The sequence below is a fragment of the Lissotriton vulgaris genome, chromosome 3_1 (genome assembly GCF_964263255.1).
Source record: "Lissotriton vulgaris chromosome 3_1, aLisVul1.2, whole genome shotgun sequence".
Classification (NCBI taxonomy): Eukaryota; Metazoa; Chordata; class Amphibia; order Caudata; family Salamandridae; genus Lissotriton; species Lissotriton vulgaris.
Genome location: NC_141689.1, coordinates 979,027,942 through 979,054,259, shown reverse-complemented (window position 1 = coordinate 979,054,259; position 26,318 = coordinate 979,027,942). Strand labels below are relative to the sequence as shown.

Below are 26,318 nucleotides of genomic sequence, written 5' to 3'. Positions count from 1 at the left end.
ACAGGGCCATCGGGGGAGCCACGCTGAAAGAAGGCGGCTCAGGAGGAGCGTCTGTAGTGCGGCTGAGGGGCGCGAGAGCATCTGGGCCTGCCTTCCCTTGAAGACAGCAAGGCCGCGGGGGAGCAAAGCGGGCCGCAGGAGAGCAGTGAATCACCCGCAGAATCAACGCAGAGTGGTGTTGCCATCGGGCGGCGAGAACCTGTTGCCCCGGGGCCCCAAGGACAGTAGAGCAACCCTGAACGCACGTGGCCTGTGGGAAGGCGCAGAAACAGTGCACGTGGCGAGTGCACCTCTGGAGTCGCCTGGTGGGCATAAATAGAGTGCCCGGATGGCTGGTGGTGCCCGGTTCCCCTCCGCTTGAAGCCTGTGAGGTGCCAGAGAATAACAGCACAGGGCACAGCAACTGGTAAAGGCGCACGTGGCAGCGGGGGCCACCCTTGCGCTCCCTGCGGGCCAGGGGACGATAGCCGTTTCGTTTCGTTTCATAAGTCTTTATTTCGATTATCAAATCATAAAAGACAGAAATATCAGAGACAGGATAAGAAGAAAATTTGATAAAAACCATCATTACAATCATCATTTAAAATGTATTAAACAGTAAAATAAAGACTTTGTAAATACATACCACATAAAACATTTTCCATATTAAAATACATTTGGGTTCCTGGTTCGAATAACCCATGCCCACCCAAGGAACTTTGCAACACCAACCACTACCAGCTCAGAAGTGTTGGTACGAAATATCTTCATGGCTTCGGTGCTCCCTTTTATTTCTAGTCTACAGCAAATAGGCCTGATCCATTTCAATCTTGGGGCATGATATGCAGGGCAGGCAAAAAGAAAATGGCCCACACTCTCCTGATGGTCTAAACAGAAAGGGCAGGTATCATTTGAGTTGGCAGACCACTTTTTTGTAAAAGAGTTAATGGGTAGTGACCCAACTGGGAACTGGTGATATAATTTCCGGTCGAGAGTCTTAGTAATCACATCCCAGTAGATCTCTAAGGAAGGGGTCACTTTATGGGCCAGAAAAAGACCTGTTAGGCTGGTGGCATCGGACTGAACAACAGCTGAATGCTTGACAGAAGCCCAATACAGATCTTTAAAATCTGATAGCCATTACAGCCACTTCCTTGGCTCTGCGAGGGGGGCCCCGTGATACCATCGGCCCGTGACACCACTGCAGAGAGCACCGCCACCCTGTTGTGAATACGGACCCCGCGATCGGAAGGCGGGACTAGCGCGCCACCGCGAAAGATCTTCCTGATGGCGAGGCGGGCCACCAGCAACTGCCGACAACAGTAGGACACAACGGGAAGCCAATCCCCTCAACATGGGTCGCCCACAGAAGACGCCTTCCCAGGCGCCGGCCGTGACGAGATCGCGAGAAGAACCTACCAGAGATGATGTTATGTCCAGAAAACTGGACCAAGTCTTAGCGGCCATAGAGCACTCCAGAGTGGCGATGGAACACAAGTTTAACACCCTGGCCACTGACCTCAAAATCTTGCGGGACGACCACAGGAAGCTCACTGACAAAGTGAACCAGAGTGCAGCGACACTGCAAACAATGGAACCGCAGGTCCAACATCACCAAGCCCTAAAAGACCTCCAGGCCCGGATCAAGACTCTAGAGCATAAGACTGACGACTTGGAGGGGCGCTCCCGTAGGAGCAACATCAGCGTTATGAACTTACCGGAGGGGGCGGAGGGGGCCGACTCGATCAAGTACATCACGGACTGGATCACAACATTCACGCCTGCCGAGGACCTGACTCCCCACTTCTCCATCGAGCGGGCGCACCGAGTACCGGCGCGGGGGCCCAGGCCAGGCCTCCCTCCCAGGCCATTCCTTATGAAACTACTACTCTTTTGGGATTGGGACACTATTCTCCACGCTGCTAGAGCGCATGGCCGTCTACAGGTGGAAGACAAACAGGTGATGTTGTTTCCCGATTATTCTCAAGCAGTGCAGCGACAAACAGCCACCTTCCAGACAATTAAACGTACCCTGCGCCAACAGAATGTAGAATATGCTCTTCTATTCCCGGTCTGCCTCAGGATTGTCCACCACGGGAACACACATTTCTTTTCTGACCCGAAAGAGGCGGACACCTGGATAGAACAACATCTCCCACGTTGCGCTAATGCCTCACCCACACAAAACAGTCCAGTGGTGCGCAGGGTAGGCCAGCGACTCCGAAAAATCACCCTGACACAGCTGGAGGTGCGGTCTAGCCCGTCTGGAACGGGCTCCCCAGATCGAACGCAAATTATTGCTGAACGTCAGAAGGCGCTACAGGCGGTGGCCGCCCTGGACCCCGAGAGGAGAGGCTCAGACATGGAGGAGGGCCCCCACCTGTTCAGTTCAGAGAACGAGGGCAGTGACGCACCTGCGTCCCGAGAGGGCTCCGTGATGCCTCCCATGGTGACTCCCCAGACAGCTGACACCTTGATATAATAAGACAGTCGAAAGTACAGGACACTTAGCAAGAACGATGGGATCCAACGCCGGACCGCGGGCTGCCGCGGAGTTATCCCGCTCATTGGATCCATGGCTTGCTGACCGCCGGCCAGCATTGCAGTGATCATAACAGCCAGAGACGTCCCAACCCAGTCGACCCGATGAAGGATCGCAACGCTCCCGGAGGACACTCCACTGAAGCTTTCACTAGCCGCGGGGTCGCGCCGGCGGTGGCCGGAGAGATGTCCATCCACAACCCCACGATAACAAACTAAAGTTTCTATGCAAACCAGTTAGGACGAATTGCTTCGTGCAATAGGTCCCCGATGTTGGGAATGTGTCCCAAAGTTGCAGTTTTTTATTCCCTTTTAAGTCCTACTTTTTCCAGTTATCCCTGAGCGGGCAGGAGGTGAGCAGAGTGAACAACAGCCTTAGTTCAGTGATTGGCTTCTGGAAGACACTCCCCCTGGCGCCTATTGGGCGGGTAGCCATAGCTAAAATGATAATGGTACCCAGACTGCTGTATCATTTCACAAATCTCCCAGTGATCCCGCCCCGGTCCTTCTTCTGGGAGTTGGACACGCTCCTTACAACATTGATTTTGACAAGCCTGAATAGCCCGGACTCGCTGCTCGGGAGGCTAAACCCGAAACTGCGTCTAATCCAGAACCGCTCCGATGAAGGGGAGCTTCTGAGAGGGACTCCGGTGTAACTTCGGCACGTTGATGGAGAACCCCAGCAAATTCAGGAGGTCAGCCATAGTTTATAGGTGGGAGACGACTGCCTGTGGCGAGCCCACCTTCAACAACCAGTCATCGAGATAGGGGAAGACTGGAACCCCTGATCTGAGCAGATGAGCTGTGACCACCACCACTATCACTTTTGTGAACACCTATGGGGCACTGGTAAGGCCGAAGGGGAGCACAGCAAACTGAAAGTGCTCTTGGCCTAAAGTGAACTGCAGGTAACGCCGGTGGGCCGGCAGGACGGGGATAAGGAAATATACGTCCTGCAAGTCCAATGCTACCATCCAGTCTCCAGGGTCGAGGGCAGCCAAGACCTGAGCTAGAGTCAACATCTTGAACTTCTCCGTCCGGAGGAAGCGGTTGACATTCCTGAGGTCCAAGATGGGACGCAGGCCCCCTTTGTTCTTCTTGGGGACCAGGAAGTAGTGGGAAAACCGACGATTGGAGCCGAGGAGGACGTGAGCCCTACAGCCCCCAGGTGAGGCGGCGGCGGCCCTAGCTCAGCGGCCCCGGGACAGTGCACATTTGGTGGGCCGCGGGGTGGGGAGCCGCGCTATGCTGAGGCCAGTGACTGCAGTCGGTGCCTCTGCTGGGCCCGGGCGGGGACGGGAGTGACAGGGCCATCGGGGGAGCCACGCTGAAAGAAGGCGGCTCAGGAGGAGCGTCTGTAGTGCGGCTGAGGGGCGCGAGAGCATCTGGGCCTGCCTTCCCTTGAAGACAGCAAGGCCGCAGGGGAGCAAAGCGGGCCGCAGGAGAGCAGTGAATCACCCGCAGAATCAACGCAGAGTGGTGTTGCCATCGGGCGGCGAGAACCTGTTGCCCCGGGGCCCCAAGGACAGTAGAGCAACCCTGAACGCACGTGGCCTGTGGGAAGGCGCAGAAACAGTGCACGTGGCGAGTGCACCTCTGGAGTCGCCTGGTGGGCATAAATAGAGTGCCCGGATGGCTGGTGGTGCCCGGTTCCCCTCCGCTTGAAGCCTGTGAGGTGCCAGAGAATAACAGCACAGGGCACAGCAACTGGTAAAGGCGCACGTGGCAGCGGGGGCCACCCTAGCGCTCCCTGCGGGCCAGGGGACGATAGCCGTTTCGTTTCGTTTCATAAGTCTTTATTTCGATTATCAAATCATAAAAGACAGAAATATCAGAGACAGGATAAGAAGAAAATTTGATAAAAACCATCATTACAATCATCATTTAAAATGTATTAAACAGTAAAATAAAGACTTTGTAAATACATACCACATAAAACATTTTCCATATTAAAATACATTTGGGTTCCTGGTTCGAATAACCCATGCCCACCCAAGGAATTTTGCAACACCAACCACTACCAGCTCAGAAGTGTTGGTACGAAATATCTTCATGGCTTCGGTGCTCCCTTTTATTTCTAGTCTACAGCAAATAGGCCTGATCCATTTCAATCTTGGGGCATGATATGCAGGGCAGGCAAAAAGAAAATGGCCCACACTCTCCGGATGGTCTAAACAGAAAGGGCAGGTATCATTTGAGTTGGCAGACCACTTTTTTGTAAAAGAGTTAATGGGTAGTGACCCAACTGGGAACTGGTGATATAATTTCCGGTCGAGAGTCTTAGTAATCACATCCCAGTAGATCTCTAAGGAAGGGGTCACTTTATGGGCCAGAAAAAGACCTGTTAGGCTGGTGGCATCGGACTGAACAACAGCTGAATGCTTGACAGAAGCCCAATACAGATCTTTAAAATCTGATAGCCATTACAGCCACTTCCTTGGCTCTGCGAGGGGGGGCCCCGTGATACCATCGGCCCGTGACACCACTGCAGAGAGCACCGCCACCCTGTTGTGAATACGGACCCCGCGATCGGAAGGCGGGACTAGCGCGCCACCGCGAAAGATCTTCCTGATGGCGAGGCGGGCCACCAGCAACTGCCGACAACCGTAGGACACAACGGGAAGCCAATCCCCTCAACATGGGTCGCCCACAGAAGATGCCTTCCCAGGCGCCGGCCGTGACGAGATCGCGAGAAGAACCTACCAGAGATGATGTTATGTCCAGAAAACTGGACCAAGTCTTAGCGGCCATAGAGCACTCCAGAGTGGCGATGGAACACAAGTTTAACACCCTGGCCACTGACCTCAAAATCTTGCGGGACGACCACAGGAAGCTCACTGACAAAGTGAACCAGAGTGCAGCGACACTGCAAACAGTGGAACCGCAGGTCCAACATCACCAAGCCCTAAAAGACCTCCAGGCCCGGATCAAGACTCTAGAGCATAAGACTGACGACTTGGAGGGGCGCTCCCGTAGGAGCAACATCAGCGTTATGAACTTACCGGAGGGGGCGGAGGGGGCCGACTCGATCAAGTACATCACGGACTGGATCACAACATTCACGCCTGCCGAGGACCTGACTCCCCACTTCTCCATCGAGCGGGCGCACCGAGTACCGGCGCGGGGGCCCAGGCCAGGCCTCCCTCCCAGGCCATTCCTTATGAAACTACTACTCTTTTGGGATTGGGACACTATTCTCCACGCTGCTAGAGCGCATGGCCGTCTACAGGTGGAAGACAAACAGGTGATGTTGTTTCCCGATTATTCTCAAGCAGTGCTGCGACAAAGAGCCACCTTCCAGACAATTAAACGTACCCTGCGCCAACAGAATGTAGAATATGCTCTTCTATTCCCGGTCTGCCTCAGGATTGTCCACCACGGGAACACACATTTCTTTTCTGACCCGAAAGAGGCGGACACCTGGATAGAACAACATCTCCCACGTTGCGCTAATGCCTCACCCACACAAAACAGTCCAGTGGTGCGCAGGGTAGGCCAGCGACTCCGAAAAATCACCCTGACACAGCTGGAGGTGCGGTCTAGCCCGTCTGGAACGGGCTCCCCAGATCGAACGCAAATTATTGCTGAACGTCAGAAGGCGCTACAGGCGGTGGCCGCCCTGGACCCCGAGAGGAGAGGCTCAGACATGGAGGAGGGCCCCCACCTGTTCAGTTCAGAGAACGAGGGCAGTGACGCACCTGCGTCCCGAGAGGGCTCCGTGATGCCTCCCATGGTGACTCCCCAGACAGCTGACACCTTGATATAATAAGACAGTCGAAAGTACAGGACACTTAGCAAGAACGATGGGATCCAACGCCGGACCGCGGGCTGCCGCGGAGTTATCCCGCTCATTGGATCCATGGCTTGCTGACCGCCGGCCAGCATTGCAGTGATCATAACAGCCAGAGACGTCCCAACCCAGTCGACCCGATGAAGGATCGCAACGCTCCCGGAGGACACTCCACTGAAGCTTTCACTAGCCGCGGGGTCGCGCCGGCGGTGGCCGGAGAGATGTCCATCCACAACCCCACGATAACAAACTAAAGTTTCTATGCAAACCAGTTAGGACGTATTGCTTCGTGCAATAGGTCCCCGATGTTGGGAATGTGTCCCAAAGTTGCAGTTTTTTATTCCCTTTTAAGTCCTACTTTTTCCAGTTATCCCTGAGCGGGCAGGAGGTGAGCAGAGTGAACAACAGCCTTAGTTCAGTGATTGGCTTCTGGAAGACACTCCCCCTGGCGCCTATTCGGCGGGTAGCCATAGCTAAAATGATAATGGTACCCAGACTGCTGTATCATTTCACAAATCTCCCAGTGATCCCGCCCCGGTCCTTCTTCCGGGAGTTGGACACGCTCCTTACAACATTGATTTGGGGAGACGGGCAGCATAGAATAGTCCTACGCACTTTGCAGTTACCCACTGCGGACGGAGGCCTGGGTGCCCCGTCATTCGGCCGAGAGGCACATGGGAGAGACAATCACTGACAGCGGGGGGTTGCCTCTACCCGCCATTCGACGAATACTAATGCCGGGCTCCAAGCCGGTCCACACACACCCGGTGTAGGTTACCATAGCCCGCAATGCATGATGCGCATCCATAGACAGTCACGGGGCAAATGTTATACTCTCCGCTGCTCCCCTTGCTGGGCTTCCCCCGGAAGGAGGGATATTACAACGAAGGGGACCTGCGGACGTGGACTGACAGTGGAGTGTCCGAGATGGAGGCTCTGTTCACGAGGGGCAATTGAAAACGTTCGAGCAGCTGGTCGAGTGGTATGACCTCCCACAGGGGCAATTCTTAACACATAGACAACTAATGGACTGCAGCCGCGCGTATTGGGACTTGCGGGAAGGAGAACCCCCAACGCACCCAGTGCTACACACGATACTGCGGATGGGGGCAGGCAGACACCTAGTGACATGGCATTACAAAGCCATTCGGGAACTCACTGGGGTTCCCCTGGACAAACTGCGTCAATCTTGGGGGGACGATGTAGGACAGGTCCTCCACGATAAAGAGTGGGCACGAGCACTAGAATACCCCAAAAAGTCTCCAGAAACGCCCGCTTCAAAAATATACCGTTTAATGTTCTGCATCGCGCTTATCTTATTTATTTATTTATTTTATTTATTTTATATTCTTATATAGCGCCTGAATAGACCCCCGAAGGGGTATCTCCGCGCTTTGCCAGTAAGAATATAACTCCAGATGTTTGGTCAGAGAGGATAGTGCATATTACCAGGGGAAAGTCAGTTGCTGGAAAATAGGTGTGTTTTTAAGGTCTTCCGGAAAGTCAGATGGCTGGTGAGAGATCTCAACTCAAGAGGGAGAGAGTTCCAGAGCCTTGGTCCCACATGGGCCAGCGCTCGGCCTCCTTGTCTGGACTTCTTTATTCTGGGTACCTGCAAAAGCTCCAGGTTACCGGGGCGCAAGGAGCGTCCAGGAACATATGGCTGAAAGATTTTGGCCAGATATTTTGGACCTTCACCTATCATACTTCTATGAATTGTGCATAGAGTCTTAAACTGTACTCGCTTCCTCACTGGCAACCAATGGAGTCTGGTCAGCAGGGGGCGAGAAGGAGTCCTAGAAGGTACATTAAGGACAGCCCTTGCTGCTGTATTTTGGATCACTTGTAACTTTTTGAGTTGTCCTTCATTAGCTCCTAAGAGAAGACCGTTACAATAATCCACTCTGCTGATGACTAGCGCCTGCACAAGTGTTTTCCTGTGGCAGTCTGGCAGATAAGGGAACACTCTTTTTAGCATCCCAATCGCCCGAAAGCAAGTACTGGCCACTTGATTTACATGGTCCTTAAAAGTGAGTGTCTGATCTAATAGTACTCCCAGGTTTTTGACCGTGCTCTTAGGGCTGGGAACATGTCCTAATTCCAAGGGCCACCATTCGGGTGACCAGTGTGTTGCTGCTTGACCAAACAACATGACCTCTGTTTTCCCTACGTTACATTGGAGACAGTTTGATGACATCCACTCGGATATTGCTCTCGTTCCATCTGCAAAAGATCTTTTTATTGCAGGTGTCAGACTTTTAAAAGGGAAAAGGAGTTGGGTGTCGTCGGCGTACGACACCGGGGTAAACCCAAATGATCTTGCTAAGTTGGCTAAGGGGGCCACATACACATTGAATAGTGTCGGGCTTAAACAAGAGCCCTGTGGCACTCCCTAGTTGAGCTCCCTGTGGATGGATTTATGGGAGCCTAACTTCTTGGGAGCGGCCGGATAGAAAGCTTTCCATCCAGGACAGAGCCACTCCTTCCAGACCTACGTCCTTTAAACGGTCGAGAAGCACCGTGTGAGACACCGTATCAAAAGCGGCGGAGAGGTCCAGCAGCACCAGAATCATAGAACTGCCCTCATCCAGTGCCATTTTGATGTTATTGGTCACTGTTTGAAGGGCTGATTCGGTGCTGTGGTTAGGCCTGAACCCAGATTGTGAATAGTCCAGGCCCTCCGTCGCCTCCAGATGTTCTGATAGATAGGTGTTCACGTGCTTCTCAGCTATCTTGCCGATGTAAGGCAGGAGTGAGATGGGACGCAAGTTTGAGAGGTCTGTCCATGGAGATGCCGCTTTTTTCCGTATTGGGTTTACCACCGCTCTTTTCCAGTCTGCTGGGACCTGTCCTTCCTTGAGAGAGATGTTAATAACACTCTGTATGGAGGGTCCCAAGAGAGTAATCAGAGGGGCAACCATCTTGGCAGGGAGGAGGTCATTAGGAGATCCGGATTTTATGTGGGTAATGAGAGGAAGGAGCTCAGTCTTGTCAATAGGAGGAAAGGATAGTAGCAGGTGTTTATTATGCTTTGGCGGGGTCGGGGGTAGGGGCTTGTTGGTGTTATCCATGTTGTTGTTAGCTGCCACTATTCTTTCATAAATGGTGTTTATTTTGTTCTCGAAAAATAGTGATATATCATCGCATAAAATCTGCGAGAAGTCATCAGAGCTCTCACATGCGGCAGGTTTGACAAAATTTTGCAGAATTTTAAAGAGCTCCTTGGGACAGTTACCCGCTTCTGCTAATTTTTGCGTTACGCCCGACAAGTTGCAGAAGTACTACCCGGACACGGATTTCAAATGTCCCCGATGTCAGATATTGAATGCGAACTTAAAACATATCTTCTGGGACTGTCATTCCCTGCAATCATACTGGAATAGAGTACACCACACACTACACACATTGGTACACTTACAACACATTGACACATGGGAGGCGTGCACCCTGGGTATCTGTAAGAAAAAGAAGTCTGAGAAACTGCAGTGGCGGTTTGCACCTTAACTATTCACTTGGCCAAAAGAAACATAGCCATGCATTGGAGGCCCCCGACAGGACCACCAGCAGCGGCCTGGATAGGGGCCATGAACAAGTAGGGAGCAGCGGAAGAGAAGATCCTGAGAGAAGAAGAGATAAAAGGCACATGCAATCACCCAATCTCTATGGAATGGGCGCACCTTCTAATACAATTTAAGCAAGAGACAAGCGCAGAGGATACCCCAGAGCCGATGCAACCCCTACCCCGCGACCCCCCTCGAGCCCCAGCCCACGGGCCCCATCATTGAATGAATAGCGCCCCTGGAGGGGGGTTGATGTGCCACGGGTAGTCAATCCTACCAGTATGATCATCTGCCACAGCTGCGAGTCCCCCCCCCCCCCCCCCTCGCCCTGTTTGCCCCCCTTGGGACGCGCATCACCAGCTCCCGCCAGCTGGTGGCTGACATGGGCACCACCCAGGAGTGCCACTTGCCCCCCTGCCCACTGCGTTTCCCCCTCCCCCCCTCCCCCTTCTTCTCCTTTCCTCCGAAAGTATCCCCTCCCGTAGTTACCAGTTCAGTTTTTAGTCGGCAGGTTGAAGTCCGACGCATTTACAAAAACGCTGACGCTTGCACACATCAAGTAGGGTAGTACACTGACGGAGGGGTAGCAGTTCCACCCTGGCCCAAAATCATATCACCCGAGGGATCAGGCACACTCAGCCATGGCATCCTGCGACGTGATAGCCCACTGACGGATTCAGGGGACCTGTTACACAACTGTCACACTCAAAAGACTGGAGCCAATCTGTTGTTATCGAACCATGATTGCAATTGTTACGTAATGTTTGCATATATGCTGATTGATATGTGACCTGTTTTATGTCCCACAAGGGATTTTTTGGAAATGTAAAACCCTAATAAAAAGATTTAAACAAAAAAAACAACCCATTCTTCCAGCAAATCCCCAAATGGGTAAGGTATATCTACAATATATTTTTTATATGGATTGGAACGGAAGAGACACTGCTGAATTTTGACAAATGGGTTAATGATTGGACACCTGACATCGAATTCAGGGTTCACCACAATGAGAAGCACATCACATTCCTGGATGTAGAGGTATACGCATCAGGAGGGCATCTGCGGGTTCTACAGCAGAGCCAGAACTTTCAGTGGGACCTACACCATGGAAACCTGTCTGATTCCATCCAGGCTACAGAGGAAACTACAAAAGATCTGCAGGGGTGGCTTGTTGACCACAGTTTGGCCAGTGCCAGATCCCTCCCCTTTCCCCACCTAGAGCAGACGGTGGTGATGAATGCATCGCTGCTGGGTTGGGGAGGTCATCTGGGAGAAGTGGAGATCAGAGGAGTAAGGTCTGCAGAGGAAAGTCATTTCCACATAATTTTGTTGGAGTTGTGAGTCATTCTCCTGGCGCTGAGGTCTGTCCAACAATCCATCAAAGGGAGGCTGCACAGGCCCCAATGGACAGCACCATTACCAAGTGGTAATGCAACTAGCAGGAGGGTGTGAGGTCCTGTGTACCATACTGAGAGTCTCTTTGCTTCTAGAATTGTCCAGGACGTCAGTGCATTTCCCAGGTCATGAATCTCCTTGTGGGGGACCTTTAAACACCAGAACAGACCAACTCTGCTGACTGTGCCTGGTAGATCACGAATGGCCGTTGCAAACCGAGAGGACATAGGCATCTTTTAACAATGGGGAGAACCATGGGTGGATCTTTTCACCACTGCCGAGATAGGGCATTGTCAATGCTTTTGTGCATTGAAGTTCCCAAGTAGGCTCTCTCTTGGAGACTCATCTGGATGGAGTGAAGCATGGGACTCTTGTATACGCCCTTCTGCCCCTACTTCTCCTGCCCTGGGTTCTAAAGAAGATCAGTAACGACCAGGCCAAAGTCATCCTAGTATCTGGATCGGGCCCAGATAGTGGGATACCTGGAAATTCTGAGCTTGAGCATATGCTGTCCAATCAGGCTGCTGCTTTGAGAGGTTCTACTCCTGCACAGCAGGGGAGTGTCTTGCACCTGGGCATAGGCAATATAGACCTCCATGCATGGCAATATAGACCTCCATGCATGGAGTTTAAGTAGCAGCAGTTGACTTTGAAGTCTATTTATGTTGGGCTCAGGAACAAATCTGTGGCCCGGTGTGGGGTCTGCAACACAGAGCCTTAACACATCAAACTGTCAGATGTCTTATTGTTTGTTTTGTCTTTGGCTCAGCAAGAAGTTATTGTGGGCACAATTAAAGGTTATTTGTCAGTCCGGTAGGCTTATTTGCATTTGCTAGACCAGGCGTCTTTGGTTAAATACCCTATTTAGATTCGTTTTTTTTCTAAATGTTTGACACGCTCCTCCCCAAACCCTTCGTGATGGCACAGTGGGATCTCACTCTTCTCCTGATTTTACTCATGTATACACCCTGCGAGCCAATGCACAGCTGCTAATTGTGTCTGGTGACTGTTTTCCTTGATGCGAATACTTGAGCTCGTGACATGAGTAACTTTCAGGCTCTCTCTTAGCAGCTCCCATACATCACCTTTTTCCCAGATAAACCGGTGTTGAGGAACAAGATGTTTTTTTTCCAGATGCTGTCACTCCTTTTTCAAAGAGGGCAATCCATCACGTTCCCAATGTTCTTTACTCTTCCTCACTCTTCGAAAGAGAAGGAGAGACTTCATCGGCTGGACCCCAAGAGAACCTTGAGCTTTAACATTGATTGCACCAAACATCATCAGGTGAATGATCAGCTTTTTGTGGTGTTTTCTGCAGCAAAGAAATTCAAGGTAGTGCAGAAAATCACTTTGTGTAGGTAATCCTTCATATCAAGATCTGCTACACGTTGGCCATGTGTCAGTTTCCATTAGGATTCCACCAGTGCCAAGGGTGTTACCACTGCATTGGCACACGTAGCTCCAGTTCACCACTTTTGTCTGGCTGAAACATGAGCATCCACACACATGTTCAAGAAGCACTACTGCCTTGGCAGCTGGGTCTGACTGGATGGACATTTCACCCATTCAATCCTGCAGCGCTTTTTGGTCCAAACCTCTTCCCATGACCATCCAACTTGGGAGATACAGTTTTGGTATCTATTCTAAAGGTGAAAAATAAGCAGTTAGAAGTATCCATCAGGAGAACAAGTTTCTTATCTCCGGTAAAACTCCTGGTGGATTGTCTAACTAATCTTAGATTCCTCACTGCCCTCCCGCCTCTCCATACTGTGGAATGGTTTCTTTCCCATCTAAAAAGGTCCAGAGAAAGAGATATACACACTGGTACTCTGAGATTTTGGTCTTTGTGTCCATAGGCACCAACAGAGTCAAGAAAGAAACTGACATTGTGCAGGGGCGTCGCTTATATGCAGCTATGTTCACCACTTCAGATGGGATGAGGTCATCGCAGAGCCGCACAACACCACTCATTATCACACTGGAGCACTGCTGTGTTAAAGTTTCTGTTTCCAGTCTGGTATCTCGAAATATTCCAAGGCAGAACCTGCAGTTAGTGTATCCACTAGAAAGAGTGTTACCAAAGGTAAGTAACGTGTTTGTCTTTTTGACAAGTGCATAAGGGGCAACACTCGCATTCTTATGAGGCCTTTCTCTTCTCAATACATCTGCAAGACAGCTACTTGGAACTTTACACATATTTGCTAAACACCACTATGTTTGTACTGCCATTCGAAGGGGCACAGACATGATACTTGCACAACTAAGAAATTTATTTTGCAATGTTTCTACCTCAAATCTACCATTTACACAAATAGTGCTCTGTGCACTGCATGTATGTGTATACCAAGAGTGATGCTAAATAAATAATACTGTTCAATACCTGTAACAAATGCTTTGTGCTTACATAGTTATAGATTCAGATGTTCTCTATGACTCCACGTAAAGAGATGGAGTTTGTCTACAAAGTCCTCAAAAACACACACACCACAACTCCCCCCCCCCCCCACCCCACACACACACACACACACTTAGGTTCAATTTAGCACTGGCACATGAAGCATTGTAGTGTTGTCATAAACACCATGTTGATGTTTTATTTCTGACATACCCTTTTTCCATCATTGCAATGATACAATCACTAAATTTCAGAAATACAAACACAAAGTGAATCTATAAATGATGCTGCTGCATAGCTATTGTTAAAGCTACATGCTGTCTTGAAAAAAAATCACAATGCCAGGAGGCACAGGATTAAAGTCAATTAGATAAGCTTGCAATACCTGTGTTACAGTCTTACTTTTTTCTGATAAACATTTGCACTTAATTAGCATTCTCAATGGTTTTTCTTACTTTTTTCGTTTTACGTGTATGTAGGAGCACAGAAAGAAGGAGCTGCTGGATTCTTCAAAGGTGTTGGCAAAGGTTTGGTGGGAGCAGTGGCAAGGCCTACTGGTGGAATTATAGACATGGCTAGCAGCACTTTTCAAGGCATCAAAAGGTAAGAAGTATTCATTGCCATTTTCAACAGCAAAGTTGTATTGTCTGTCTTCACGTCTTTAAATGTACCCTTTTGGTTGCATAAGTTCTATTGTAAATTGTCAATAATCTAACAACAACCTATGCAACATACATTGGTTGCATTTGACATTTGTTGCTCCTTTTTTATCTTCACTTATATGATTTATATGTAATATCTTTTGCTGTTGTCATTTGGTATAAAAGTGTCACAGTTTCATATGCTTGAATGTTTGTTTCTGTGTCCATGTATATCAAATTCAGCATCAAAGCACTATCACATTTCCCTGTACAGCCTCAACATCATATCAGTGTTTCTTTGCCTATCTTTAATTTGTTCAGTTGTCTCTACGTTTCTACCCCAAGTCATTTGTTCTGTTAATGTGGTGTCAATTATGGTTTAAGCCCCTTTTGCAGCTTATATATTTTTTGAATCTAGTTTGTGAGTCTTATGACTGTCTTTCAGTGGGCGCTTAAATCATTAGGAACTAGTATATAACTTCAGTCTCTGTATTTTAAGTGTAAAGATGGGGAATTTGTGAAAGTGGGTTTGGGTAACCAGGGACTGTAAAGTGTCTTTCAGAAACTCGCTCTTGCCACCTCTTCATTTGAACCCCTTCCCAGTCATCAGGATGATTCCACAAAACGTTTCCATAGCATAACTTGTCACCAGCATCAGGTAGTGCCCTACAATGTCATAGACAGAGCTTTGTGAATCCAGAGGAAATGATGTACACATCTTTTATTAGGGCGATGACCATTGGTGCAGGGATTGCACTTATTTCACAGATATGTCACTGCTCATCGCCACCCAATGTGGTGAAGTGGATTACATAAAAGGACTTGCCCAGTCCATTCAGTTCCCTTATCCCGTCTATGTGCTGGCACTCTAGACTCAATGGGAGCTATATACAAGGGCCCTCGTACATGGCTTCAACAGTCACACCCAGGGCTGACTGTCCCTTCCATGACTCACTATGATTCATTAAAGGGTGAAATTTTAACTTATATAAGCCAACTGTGGAAACATTTGAGCACTACAAACCCACTACTTCTGTTTGACAAAATTGTTCTCATGGATATTTCTAATCACAGATTCATAACTTTTTTAATTTCTTCGAGTGGTAGACCGGATCAGGAACTTTTGACAGCAATTGCACTTGCACACGTATAAGTGGGGCCAGCGGCTTCACATCACCTCTGGAAGTGATGGCACAGAGCTGTATATAGGTACGACTCCTGCACATTCTTTCTGCACGCTTCAACGCATATCCAGAGCTTCTCTTATATAGCACATTAGTTTTCTCATACAGTATGCTAGAGACATGGTCTGCCCTAAAAACCACAGGCTTCCGACCTGTGCTGCTACTGCAGGAAGTAGATGTTGGTTGACTCAGTGTTCTGTCACAGATGCTCCCTCATGTACCCAAATGGCATCAGGAAATGAGAGCAAAGCTGTTCATTGCTGAGCGCAATAAATATCACAGGACCTGCTCCAAACAGCAGACCTGCTCCCGCTTCAAGTTGTGGGCTGGACCTGCACCAGGTCACCATTTTCAGGTAAGTCAAACATGCAGTCAAGAGACAAGTGTCACCACAAAAGGAAGAAGTCCATACAGGATTTGTCTTTCCTTTCGCTCCTGCTTTGTGGCGAATGTGCGTGTCTGCACTTGACAGACTCTGCTCTGCCCACGTTTTCCGACTGCTGTGAGGCTGGTCGCAGGACGTCTGTAGTTCTCCAGGCCTTCTTTGATGCCACAGCAGATAAAGGACTTTAGTGAGGCCAAGCTGCAACTTTCCCAGATGATGCCGGTGCCCTCTAAAATGCCACGGAGCTCCATGAAACTGCAGGAGTCCTCAGTTGGACTTCCGGTGGCGGGGCCTTTACCAGCACCGAACAACCCTATTGGGCCTTTGGCTGGCCCTTGCCTCCATGGGCCTCCACCCCTATGCAAAATACCTTGTCAGTTATACCCGATCCAGTGTGCAAGACTACACTCCTGTGGCACCTATTCCAAATACAACCCCTTTTTCTGAGGCCTACCATGTTACACGATTAATAAGTCACAGACCCCAACTTTGGAAGACTCCAGTCTCCTGCTCGATGCCAGAACTACAGTAGGCTGGTCGCCTTGTTCCGATCATATTTGGACACCATTCAAGATTTGCAAAAGGTCTCTTACGATGAGGATGGCAATGACAAGGCAGATAACTTACTCCCTCCTCACTATACTGATGCTGGCCTGTATTTAGATTTACAGAATGCCTGGATACTTCACTGAGACAGAGCTGTACTCCCCACTGGGGTTCCACTCAAAGGAGAGCGCCTCCTTTGAGTTAGTTATCCACGGAGTAATAGAAGTTCTGAACCTTCAACTACCTAAGATAGTAACTATGGCAAATTTACTGACGAAAATCTCGCAGTCTTGGCCTTCGACATCAGAGCCCTGCTGCATTTGAACAAAGCTTTAAAAGAAATATTGTTAGTGACCTAGTCTAAACTTCCTAGGGACACCCAGCAAGTAAATATCAGAGGCCTGCTCCTGGGGACCCAGATTTTCTGACCAAGCACCTGATTCCTGAAACATTGGTGTTTCAGGCTTCCACCAGCAAAGTTAAACCCAGTGCATTTCCTTCTGCGACATCAGACAGGGAATCGAGGCACATTAACACATTGGGGAAACATCTTTTTCTCTGCCAGTTTGGCTATGAGATCTCTGAATATGTTTTGCCTGTAAATACTGTATACCTATGCCCTATGAGATATGGCTAGAGAGATCCTGCTGGCTATTCCTGACAAAATCTTGAAGGCTTTTGCTCAGACAATTCGGTTTGGACAAGATATGGCTAAGAAAGTTGCGAGAACCAGTCTGGACACCACAGACTGTGTAGGTTGCTCCAAAGGCACCAGCCTCATGATCAGGGGTTGTGCCTGGATGTGCACCACATAGTTTTCTGGGGACATGCAAGAAGCCCTAATGGGCATACTATATTTCTGGTAGTCATTTCTACCAACAGATTCTTCACCTTTTAAATATTCCCCAGGTTTCAGATTGGATTCAGAAAACCTCTATGTGCTGGTATTTGGCATGGTGTGGCTCCATGTCAATGGCAATCCGCCCCAGAAGTGACGTGCAAAACCACTTAAAGGCACCACTCACGTGCTGACGTCACTTCCTCTCCTTCCGCAGCACCAAATGTGGATCCATACCTACTCCTCATCTCTTCACTATACTTTTTTTCCAAAAATTCTTTTAAAAAATTCAGTGTGCAAGGGAAATGTCACCTCCCAAGAGTACAAAAATTAAACCTTGTAGGGACTGTCACTAGCAAATGTTTATGGTGTCTGGGGTCGAAACATAACTTCAAGGTCTGCAGTGCATCTACTTTGATGAATCCCTAGGCCATACAGGACCTTAAGTGAATATCTTTGTCGCCAAACACCAAAAGACTCCATACTGTGACTAGTTGTAGTTAACAGGAAGATCCCATTCCTGCCCCCAAAGTCTTTTCTGCGCTCATCATTATTGTGATTGAAGTCTTTCAGTAAGGGGGAAAAAAGCATAAAAAGTCCAAGCAGAACTCTGCCCTTGCTGCCAATCTCGAACTCCTGAGAAAGGGACCTTGAGGACCTCCACCTGGGACTTTACCCACAGGTCTGCCATCGGCACCCTGTGGACCCACTACAAGCTCTGCAATAGCTTCTGCTGACTCTGATCCTGGCGCCAGACCCTGGAATATTGTTGCCTGGTGACGAAGTGTAAACTATTGTGCTCTCCAACTTCCAGTTGGTGTCACTTCAACCAAGGCCATGCCCTGATTCCATTACGCTGCAGCCCTGGGCAACCTGTTGTATTCGGATACTCTGCCCCTGCCTCAAGTAAGGGCTCAAAACCTTCATATTTGGAACAGACTCTGCCAACAATGCATATGATGAGTAGCATTTACATGGGATTCCGCACGGCACTTCCGGAGCAGACTGACGTTGGTGTGTGGGCGCACGATGCCACTTACAGGCACTGAGGGGTATTGCGGTAAGAGTTTCCGAATCCAGTCTGATATTTGGGAAATAGTCAAAAGATAAGTAATCTGCAGTTGCACCTACCGAAGGAATTGCAACGTTTCAAAGCTTTTTGCTGAAAAACCTGTCTGCGTTGGATTGCTGCAAAGACAGCTGTGCTATTGCCTTCTCCTTGGGGTCTGCCCTATATTCTACCAAAAGTTTAGGAGCAACTCTTGGGGTCTCAGCTATTACCAGAGGAAGCCCTCACAACAGTTACAAAAGTCTGCACAGCCTTTTCCTGACTCCAGAGGACATGTTGTTAGCAAAGGCTGTGGCCATAAGTAAGGACATAAGTCTTACTCCTTTTCTTCACTCACCGCGGGGCTGCAGTCAAACCATTTTGATTTCCCCTCTCATGGCTGGGATGGGGAAAGATTTGTTTTTGCCTGCCTAGCTCGCATGCAACTCTGACCAGTGGGTTGATCAGCATGGTTAAACCCTCCCTTTTATATCCATTGCTCCTCCTATTCCACCTATTCTTGATCAGACTTCTGAACATCTTCTTTTAGAAGAGAAAGTTCAGAATCTTGGATGTGGCCTAGATTATTTCAAAGCTGGATCCAAGGGACTGGATGGTGTCCTTGAACTTCCAGGACATGGACTTTCATGTCCCACTTAAGTCCCACAGACCCTTCCTTCAGTTCATGTTTGGGTCGGAACACTATCATTTTACCATTTTGCCCATCAACTTCAACTCAACATTCTCAAATGTTTATGAAGGTGGTTGCAATCCATCTTTGCAGGTCAGTTATACATATTTTCCTGTGCTTCGACATCTTGCTGTTGAAGGTGGGCTCGCTCAGTCATATGTGGATCACCTGCAAACAACAGTCACCTTTCTATCATCTGTGGGTTTTTCCATCAATGACCAGAAATCCCACTGATTCCCTTCATAGTGGCCTTCCTGGATATGGCTACATTCAAGGTGTTCTCACATCGATGAGTCCAGGATATTCCGGTGTTTTTGATCTCAAGTTTTGGCCTGGTTTCTGGGTCTTTTCTGGTATTGTGCATGCTGCTTGTCCGCCCTGACTTTTGTAACCTTCACCTGGACTGGGCACAGAACTGGATTTGCCTCTCGAGCAACATCTGTATCTCAGAAGAGATTAACTCTGCACCTTATGTGGTGGCAGTCAGACACCAACCTGACATCTGGCAGACCACTCCTCCCACCCCATACAGAGCTGACCGTAATGACAGATGCATCATCTCTGGGTTGTGACGGTCACTTGGGAGAAGATAGAGATCAGAGCCTTTCATCTCCTCTGTATAAAGACACCATATAAACCTTTTAACGCTTTGTGCAATTTGATTGAAAGCCTTCCTCCCATCCTTTCAAGGGAAGCCGGTTCAGCTCTTAATGGACAATAAAACAGCCTTATGATACTTTAACAAGCAGAGCAGAATTAAAGTGTGTCAGGAAGCATTGCTACCTCCAAGGGTTCTCTCTAATGACCAATCCCGTAATGGGCTAGTGGAATGCCAGGTCAGACGAGCTCAGCAGCCATCATCTGGATAGGCTCCTTCACCTGAATCTATACAACTTACACCTGCATGTGTGGAGATTGTGTGGCACTGGCTGAGTGGATTTTATCTATCCGCAAAATGAGTGTGCTTTTTTTTTTTGCAGCTAGACGCCATTTTACCAAATTTATTTACTCATGTTCTTAAGCCTTATTATTGGCCTTTTGTGGATACTGTTCAGTTGATCCTCTGCAGGCCAAACTATCTGATATATTGCTAATTTGTTTTATCTCTGGTTAAGGTTATTTTTCTGGCATTTTGGCATATCTGAAAGAGACACGTTAGTGATAGATTCCTTACCTTAGAATATCCCCAGCCGTCAGACTAGATCCGGAAACTTTTGCGTAGCAGGACCCTTGCGCGTCGGTAGGCGTCGTCTGCGGCCCTGCGTCCGACGTTGTGGGCGCCGTGATGACGTCGTCGGAGTACTTGGACGCCGCCTCCGCGTGCTGACGTCAGTTCTTCTTTTTTCCGCGCCAGCCAGGGCAGATCTGGAAAAGAGCAGTTACCCTAGTCAATTTTTGACTAACTTTTGGTGATCTTTTTGATCCTTTCGAAGTCTAACGACTTCGACAGTGCCGTAGGGATGCCCGGCTTCAAGCATTGTGAAGATTGCGACCGCACCATGTCGGTCACGGATCCTCACCGCCAGTGCCTGACGTGTTTGGGCGTCTACCACGACGACGAGGCCTGCCCCGACTGTCGGGCCCTTACGAGGAAGGCCAGGAGGGAGCGGTCCCGTAGGCGGCTCGAACTCCGGCAGTCGGCCCGCGCCGCGTGAGGTCCCGGTCCCACGGGAGGTCGAGGGACAGGTCGTGGGGACGGAGCCGTCACAGCTCCGGGAGTCGGCACCACTCCTCCGGGTCCAAGTCAGGTAAGAAACACAAGAAGTCGAAGAGACATCATTGCTCTTCTGACTCCCCCCCGACGCTCGCGCGATGCGGCCGGGGGTTCGGGTGACACCGCCCACGCGACTCCACGGGAGTCGCGGGCGTCGCATCGGGCCCCATACCCTCCGGTCCCTGGGCTGAACGCGACGCCGGAGGAGATTGAGCGTTTCCTCATGGCCATGAGGTCCCTTTCTCCTCCGACGGGTTCCGCGGCGCCTCCGGGCCCAGCGAACCCATCTGGGGACCCTAGTGGGTCGGGGGCTTCGAACCAGACGCCGTTGGGTGCTTCGGCACCGACGCCGCCGGCGCCTTCGGGCCCCGCGCCGCAGGGCCCCACGATCCCGACACCGCCGGTGCCCTCGGGCCCGGCGCCGCAGGGAACAGCGGCACGGCGCCGCCGGCGCCTTCGGGCCCGGCGCCGCTAGGCCTTCCTCGGGCTCTGGATAGTCACCGGTGGACCTTACGACCCCCCCCCCCGGTGTCGGTCCATGTGGTGTCACCTCCGGCGCCGTCCTCAGGCGGCGCCGCCACCGATACCTCCTTTGCTTCGGTTCCGGCGTCGGGACGGCGCCTATCGGCGCCGCACTCGACGCCGTTTGGAGATTTTTACTTCTATGAACTGACCTCATACAATTACAACCCTGAATCTCAGGAGATGGGTGATGAGGAGGATTGGGAGGGGTCTGAGGACCCTCTGACCAAGGAATGTCAGTCTAATATGGACTGGGCAGGAGACCTTGGGGAGGCCAGTGGCCTGGACACCTCTCCAGACACTGGATTTGTCTCTCCTCCTACCGTGGCTTCGGAGGAGGGAGCTACCTATGGTGTGGTGTTGACGAGGGCTGCCAAGGCCTTGGGCCTTGAGCTCCCCGTCGCGGCCGTGAGGACTAACCTCCTCACAGAGGTCCTTAAGCCGCAGTCATGCTCAATGGAGCCTCTGCTGCCGTTTAATGAGGCCTTGACCGACGTTCTTTTGGGCACTTGGTCCAGGCCCGCTACGGGTTCGCCCGTAGATAGGAACGTGGCCAGACGCCACCGCCCGGCTCTGGGCGACCCATGTTTCCTGTCCTCCCACCCCACCCCCGAGAGCCTGGTCATCCAGGCCTCTAATTCCCAGACCGCATTCCCGACGGCCCCGCTGGACAGGGAATCCAAGAGGTACGAGAATTATGGCAAGAAGATATTCTCATCCCTTAGTTTGCGACTGCGGTCTTTCAACACCGCATGCCTCTTGGGCCGCTACACTCACTCTCTGTGGGAGACGGTGGCGGAAGTGCTGCCAGTGTGCCCGTTGGAGGTACGGGCCAAACTCGACCAAGCCCTTGTGGAGGGCCGGGACGCAGCCAAGTATTCCATCAGGTGTGGGCTGGATTCTACCGACTCGCTAGGCAGAGCGATGGCTACGACAGTGGCGGTGAGACGCCACGCCTGGCTGATATCTGCCAATTTTTCGTCAGATGTCCAGAATACTCTTATGGACATGCCGTTCGATGGCCATCGCCTCTTTGGCGACAAGGCAGACCACGCGCTTGAGCGCTTTAAGGACTCCAGGGCTACGGCCAAGTCCTTGGGCCTCTCGGCCCAGCGCCAGCAACCGGGTGCCTTTCGTTCCTTTCGTGGCCAGGGAAGGGGCGCCCCCACACGTGCCGCCAGCCACTCGCCGCAGACTGTCGTCCAGCGCGGCGGCGGATGTGGTAACCGCCACGGAGGCGGTCGGGGAACCAGGCGCAGTCAGTCCACACCTGCCCCCGCGGCATCCACCTCTAAACCCTCCTAGTCCGTGCTTCACGGCCCATGTGACGCCAGTGGGAGGCAGGGTTCGCCATCACCACTCTCACTGGCGCACTGTCACTTCGGACAGGTGGGTGCTGCAGATCGTCCGGAGGGGCTACTCCCTCCCCTTCGAGACGACTCCTCAAGCCATGCCACCGCAACACCACCGCGTATCGGGGGATCACTTGCGGCTCCTGCAGGAGGAAGTTTCGGCCCTCTTGGCCAAGGGGGCCATCGAGCGCGTTCCTGGGCCAGAAGTAGCATGTGGTTGCTACTCCCACTACTTTCTGGTACCCAAGAAGGGCAAAGGGGGCCTACGCCCTATCTTGGATCTGAGGAACGTCAACTGCTTCCTCCGGAAGGAGAAGTTCACAATGCTGACTCTGGCTCAGGTCTTCGCTGCCCTAGACCCAGGAGACTGGATGGTAGCGTTGGACTTGCAGGACGCTTACTTCCACATCCCCGTCCTGCCGGCCCACCGGCGTTACCTGCGGTTCACGGTAGGCCACAAGCACTTTCAGTTTAGCGTGCTCCCCTTCGGCCTTACCAGCGCCCCACGGGTGTACACGAAGGTGATGGCGGTGGTCGCAGCTCATCTGCGCAGGTTAGGGCTGTCAGTCCTCCCCTACCTAGACGACTGGTTGTTGAAGGCGGGCTCGCCCCAGACAGTCGTCAGCCAGCTCCAGACTACGGCGGATCTCCTGCACCAGCTGGGATTTTCCATCAATGTGCCGAAGTCACACCTGTGCCCCTCTCAGAAGCTCCTTTTCATCGGAGCGGTTCTCGACTCGGCGCAGTTTTGGGTTTACCCGCCCGAACAGCGGGTTCAGGATATACAGGCTCTGATTCCGATCTTCCGGCCTTTATCCCGAGTTTCGGTCAGGTTGACGCTGCGGCTTCTGGGGCTGAGGCCTCCTGCATCCTTTTGGTGCATCACGCACGGTGGCGGATGCGGCCACTGCAGTGGGACCTGAAGTTTCAGTGGGCCCAGCATCAGGGCAACCTGTCCGACCATGTCCTGATCTCGGAAGGCACTGCGAGACAGCTGCAGTGGTGGCTCACGGACCGCGATTGGGTCAACGGCAGATCCCTCTCCCTTCCCCAACCGGAGCACGTAGTTTTGACGGACGCGTCCCTGCAGGGCTGGGGAGGCCACTTGGGAGAGGCGGAGATCAGAGGCCTCTGGTCTCCGGCGGAGTCCCGGCTCCATATCAACCTGTTGGAGCTGCGGGCGATTCGTCTGGCACTGAAGGCATTCCTCCCGTCTGTCCGAGGGATTGTAGTGCAAGTGTTCACTGACAACACCACCGCCATGTGGTACTGCAACAAACAGGGCTATGTGGGGTCGTGGACCCTCTGCCAGGAGGCTCTGTGCCTCTGGCAATGGCTGGAACATCAGGGCGTGACTCTGATGGTTCAACACCTGGCAGGTTCTCTGAACGCCAGGGCGGACGAACTCAGGCGACGGTGCTCGATGGACCACGAATGACGTCTGAACTCGGACGTGGCGCAAGGCCTCTTTCAGCAGTGGGGAGAGCCTTGGTTAGATCTATTCGCCACCGAAGAGAACGCGCAATGTCATCAGTTCTGGGCGTTGGAATTTCCAAGGCGGAACTCGCTCCGAGACGCTTTTCGTCGCTAGTGGAGCTGCGGTCTGTTGTACACCTTTCCGCCTATGCCACTTCTGCCCCGAGTGCTGAAGAAGATCAGACTCGACCGGGCACAAGTCATCCTTGTGGCTCCGGACTGGGCACGAAGGTACTGGTATCCCGAGCTACTCAGTATGTCAGTCGATCCCCCGGTTCGTCTGCCTTTTCAGGAGGACCTTCTGTCGCAGCAGCAGGGGACGGTCATCCACCCGAACCTGTCCAGTCTCCACCTCCATGCTTGGAGATTGAGCGGCGACAGTTGAAGCCATTTGACTTGCCTCCTGAAGTCTGTAACATCATTCTGGCAGCCAGGCATCCCTCCACGAAGTCGGTATACGCCTGCAGGTGGAACAGATTTGTGGCATGGTGCACAGCAAAGGCTGTGAATCCCCTCAATGCCCCTCTTTCTGAGGTTCTCCTCTTTCTTCTCTCTCTTGCCCAGCAGGGCTCTGCTCTGGGCACTGTCAAGGGCTATCTTTCAGCTCTTTCAGCCTTTCTGAGGCTGCCTGACCAACCTTCTTTGTTCAAGTCCCCTATCGTTAATCGATTCCTGAAGGGCATCACTCATATGTTTCCTCCTGTTCCCTTCGTGATGCCTCAGTGGGACTTGAACCTGGTTCTTACGTTTCTGATGTGCGCTCTTTTAGCCACTTCACAACTGTCCTCTTCGCCTTCTTTCTTTGAAGACTTCCTTCCTGGTAGCCATCACCTCTGCCAGGAAAGTGAGTGAGCTCCAGGCTCTATCTTGTAAGCCTCCTTTCCTTTCAGTCCATCCGGACAAGGTTGTGCTACGGACAAGGCCCTCCTTCCTACCCATGGTAGTCACGGCCTTCCACATGGGGCAGTCCATCACGTTGCCCACCTTCTTTCCGCCTTAGCACCCCTCGAGAGAGGAGGAGAGGCTCCACCGTCTGGACCCAAAACGTGCGCTCTCATTTTATCTGAATCGCACACAACAGTTCCGGGTGGATGATCAACTCTTTGTTGGATACGCGGGCGCTAAGAAAGGGAAAGCGGTGCACAAGCGGACCATCTCCCGGTGGATTATCTTGTGCATCCAGGCGTGTTACTCCTTGGCTAAGAAGGAACCCCCTGTTCGGCTGAGTGCTCATTCCACTCGAGCCACGGCCACTACAACTGCCTTGGGCCGAGGTGTGCCCTTGCAGGACATTTGCCAGGCGGCTACGTGGGCCTCGCTGCACACCTTTGCGAGGCACTACTGCCTGGACAGTCAAGTCCGGAGGGATGGCTTCTTTGGCCGTTCGGTCCTCCAGGACTTTCTGGTGTTGGATTGTATTGATTTGCAGACCCACCACCGGGGTTGGTATTGCTGGGGTATCTATTCTAAGGTAAGGAATCTAATACTAACCTGTTTCTTTCAGATGAACAAGTTACTTACCTTCGGTAACGATATATCTGTAAGAAACAGTAGTTAGTATTAGATTCCTTACCGCCCCACCCATCCTCCCCGTTCTGCGAACTGATACCTAGGGTTAAGGACATCCCTTTCAGGGCCCTAGTTTCAAATGGCACCAGTGTTGGTTCTCACATGGCTCTGCGTGTTCTGGCGCGGAAAAGCTGTGTGCAAAGAACTGACGTCAGCGTGCGGAGGCGGCGTCTATATACTCCAGCGACGTCATCACGGCGCACGGCGCCGACGACGGACGCGGAGCCGCAGGGGACGCCTGCAGACGACGCCTACCGACGCGCAGGGGTACTGCTACGCAAAAGTTTCCGGATCCAGACTGACTCCTGGGGATATTCTAAGGTAAGGAATCTAATACTAACTACTCTTTCTTACAGATATATCGTTACCTAAGGTAAGTAACTTGTTCTGCATGGCTACCTCAAGACCAAACACAAGTTAACCCCTTCAGCACATAGTGATGCTGTGCAGAATAACCCCCTGCTGGTGTCTCGTTAGTTTAGTAGATCACGAGTGGCCTGGTGATAGTGGTAGAGGAGAGGTGGAGAGGTGTGGCTCACTGGTTAGAGGCGGCAGACCTGTAAACTGAGAACGGCCCGGGACCAGGGTTCAATTCCCGACGCGGCAGGGTCGTGGACCAGGGGTCAACGGATTCGATAATTCTCACCTCAGTGCCTACTCAATCCTGGGAACACACTCGGTAACTCTGCGCA

General features: G+C 51.4%; 1 protein-coding gene across 4 annotated transcripts in view; it reads left to right on the top strand.

Moving 5' to 3' along the window:
• VPS13A (vacuolar protein sorting 13 homolog A) overlaps window positions 1–26,318 on the top strand; it is a 2,146,181-nt gene that overhangs the window by 1,910,967 nt on the left and 208,896 nt on the right. For all 4 annotated transcript variants that reach the window (XM_086961343.1, XM_086961342.1, XM_086961345.1 and 1 more), the window contains one exon: window positions 14,140–14,263. In XM_086961343.1, coding sequence (XP_086817469.1) covers window positions 14,140–14,263 — 124 coding nt within the window. The remainder of the gene's footprint in view (window positions 1–14,139; window positions 14,264–26,318) is intronic.